This window comes from Diabrotica virgifera, chromosome 9 (genome assembly GCF_917563875.1).
Source record: "Diabrotica virgifera virgifera chromosome 9, PGI_DIABVI_V3a".
In the NCBI taxonomy this organism is placed as follows: domain Eukaryota; kingdom Metazoa; phylum Arthropoda; class Insecta; order Coleoptera; family Chrysomelidae; genus Diabrotica; species Diabrotica virgifera.
The window spans coordinates 87,660,198-87,662,696 of NC_065451.1; the positions used below are offsets into that span (position 1 = coordinate 87,660,198).

General features: G+C 33.4%; 1 protein-coding gene across 1 annotated transcript; it reads right to left on the reverse strand.

Moving 5' to 3' along the window:
- Positions 1 to 457: 457 nt before the first annotated feature.
- LOC126891079 (general transcription factor II-I repeat domain-containing protein 2A-like) lies at positions 458 to 1,090 on the reverse strand. Its single transcript, XM_050660256.1, has one exon. The coding sequence runs from the start codon at positions 1,088 to 1,090 to the stop codon at positions 458 to 460; it is 633 nt and encodes a 210-aa protein (XP_050516213.1).
- Between the last annotated feature and the right edge of the window lie 1,409 nt (positions 1,091 to 2,499).

Consider the following 2,499-nt stretch of genomic DNA (forward strand, 5'->3'; position numbering starts at 1 on the left):
TCAAATATAGTGTGGGACTTAAAATACTGCCTTGTGGAATACCGATGTTAACTTTTCTTTCACCTATTATTTTATTTCCTATTCTTAATGAGATTGTTCTGTTACTGTATAATTTATAATTCGTTTAGCAAAATCAATATTAAGACCGATATTTTTCATCTGATTATATAAAATTTTTAGGTTTACATTGTCATAGGCACTTTCTATATCAGGGGTGTCCAACTTGCAATGCCTCAAGGGCCAAAACTAAAACCTTTGATGTTGTCGCGGGCCATATAATAATTTTGTTACAAGTAATAACAAAATAAAGTGAGGTATAAAAATAATTAAAACAAAAAAGAGTGTTATTTCTTTTATTGCTCAACAACTACATTTTGTTATAAACTGAAAATTTATTAATAACACTTTTCAATAATCCAGACAAACATTGCAAAAGCAACGAAAAAGATGTATCCAATTAGTGTGAGGACTGTGGTCGATCGGCTTCATCCACCAATGAAGAAATGTCCACCTCCAGTTCAGTTGTAGACAGTCTCATAAGATGACGTAAGGAAGAATCGGTAAGGTTGCTTCTGTTTTTGTTTTTTATGTATTTCATGGAGGAAAAGGCACTTTCACATGTATATGTGCTACCGAAAATTGACCTCATTTTCAGTCCAAAATCTCGCAGGTTTGGGAATTTCTCCTTTGACAGTAATTTGAAAAATTCAGGTCCCTTTTCTTGTCTGGTGATTAGGAACATGTCTGCTTGAAGATCACATAACTCAAGCTGTAAGTTGGGTGGTTGATCATCAATGGTTGCTCCAAGTGGGTTATTATAAAGTAGTACACTGCTTTTGAGACTTTCAATTTCTTCAAATCTTGTATTGAATTCATCAATAACTTGTTCAATTTGTGAAATGCAGGATGAAAACTCAATATTTTCCTTACCGTTGAATTCTTCTGCTATTTGCAGACAGCTAGGGAAGTGTGTCAGGTTGTTCTTTTCCAAAGCACGTTTAAACACGTTCAGCTTATTCCGGAATCCGTTTATCATTCCGATCAAATCTGAAACCGTCTGGTTTCTTCCTTGAAGACTCAAGTTTAACATGTTAAGATGATTAGTCAGATCTGTTATAAAAGCTAACTGTCTTAAGAATTCTGGATCCTTAAACTTCTCTTCCAGTTCAGTTGTGTCAGATGAAACGTATTTGTTGAGGAATGCAGGGATTTCCTTTCTTATGGCAAAAAATCGTTCCATGCACTTTCCTGCACTCAGCCACCTTACATGGTTGTACCGGGTGTCCCAATAAGAATGGCTCTCGGCCATATCTCAGGAACCGTTTATAGTAGAGCTTTGAAATAAAAAATTTTATAACAAAAGTTGCCTCAGGAAAAGCCTGGAAATTATTTTTATAATTGTGGGACCACCGCTAGAGGGCGTAATTGAATATCAAAAATTAAAAAATCTAAATTTTACAAAATTTTCTTAATGAAGGGGCACTGGAAATCCAATCGTCGTATTCATCATAAAATTCTACGCATATTTGATTTGACAAGTTTAGGTCTACCTTTGGAAATAAGAGGTGGGGGTGAATGGGAACCTTGTTATGAAAAACTGGCTGTGAGTCCGGTTCTGCTTAATCAAATTTTGCAAACTTGGTCTTGTTGAAGACAGATCTTTTTCGTTAATGTAAAAGTTATGATTTCGAACCAATTTACTGAGTAATATGCCAGCTAGAAGGCGTTATTTAATTTTTTTCAGAAATCTAGTGTTCCTTGGAAAATATTAAATACAAACATGCATTTCTAATACCATATTACAAAATTAGACAAAATTAGCAACATAATAGTGAAAACCGCATGTTAATACCTTTTTTTATCTCGAGATATCTTACAAAACGTGTAAATTTAAAAACATAACTGTTACTGTCACCGGTAAACGAAATTCATTAAAAGTAGTGTGCTATGGAAACAACAAAGAAACATTTTCCAGCTGTCAACGTATATTAGGTCTTTTCAACGCTTCTCATTTGTTTCGAGCCTCGTTCATATCTCGTATATTAATATTATACACGGATTATACGGCATTATGACAGAGGCTCGAAACAAATGAGAAGCGTTGAAAAGCCCTATTACAAAGAAATAAAAACAACTATTTAGTGATGACATAAACGTTAAAATTTTTGCCCATCATTTTCGTTGCAAACATTTACTCTTTCAAGAGTAGATTGAACAGCAGTCTCAATTTCTGCTCTCGATATGCTTTGAATGGCGTTTAGTATTCTCTGGATAATGTATTCTAGAGTAGTGTATGATGGGCAACAATTTGAATATTTAGGTCGTCACTAAGTAGTTCTTTTTGTTCTTTGTTATATTTAATTTTAATAGTATTGTTTCTCTTTGTATTGTTGTTTTAATTAATTTTATTTTTATACGTTAACATCTGGAAAATGTTATTTTGTTTTTTTCCACAGCACACTACTTTTCATTAACTTAGTTTACCGGTGATAGTAACAG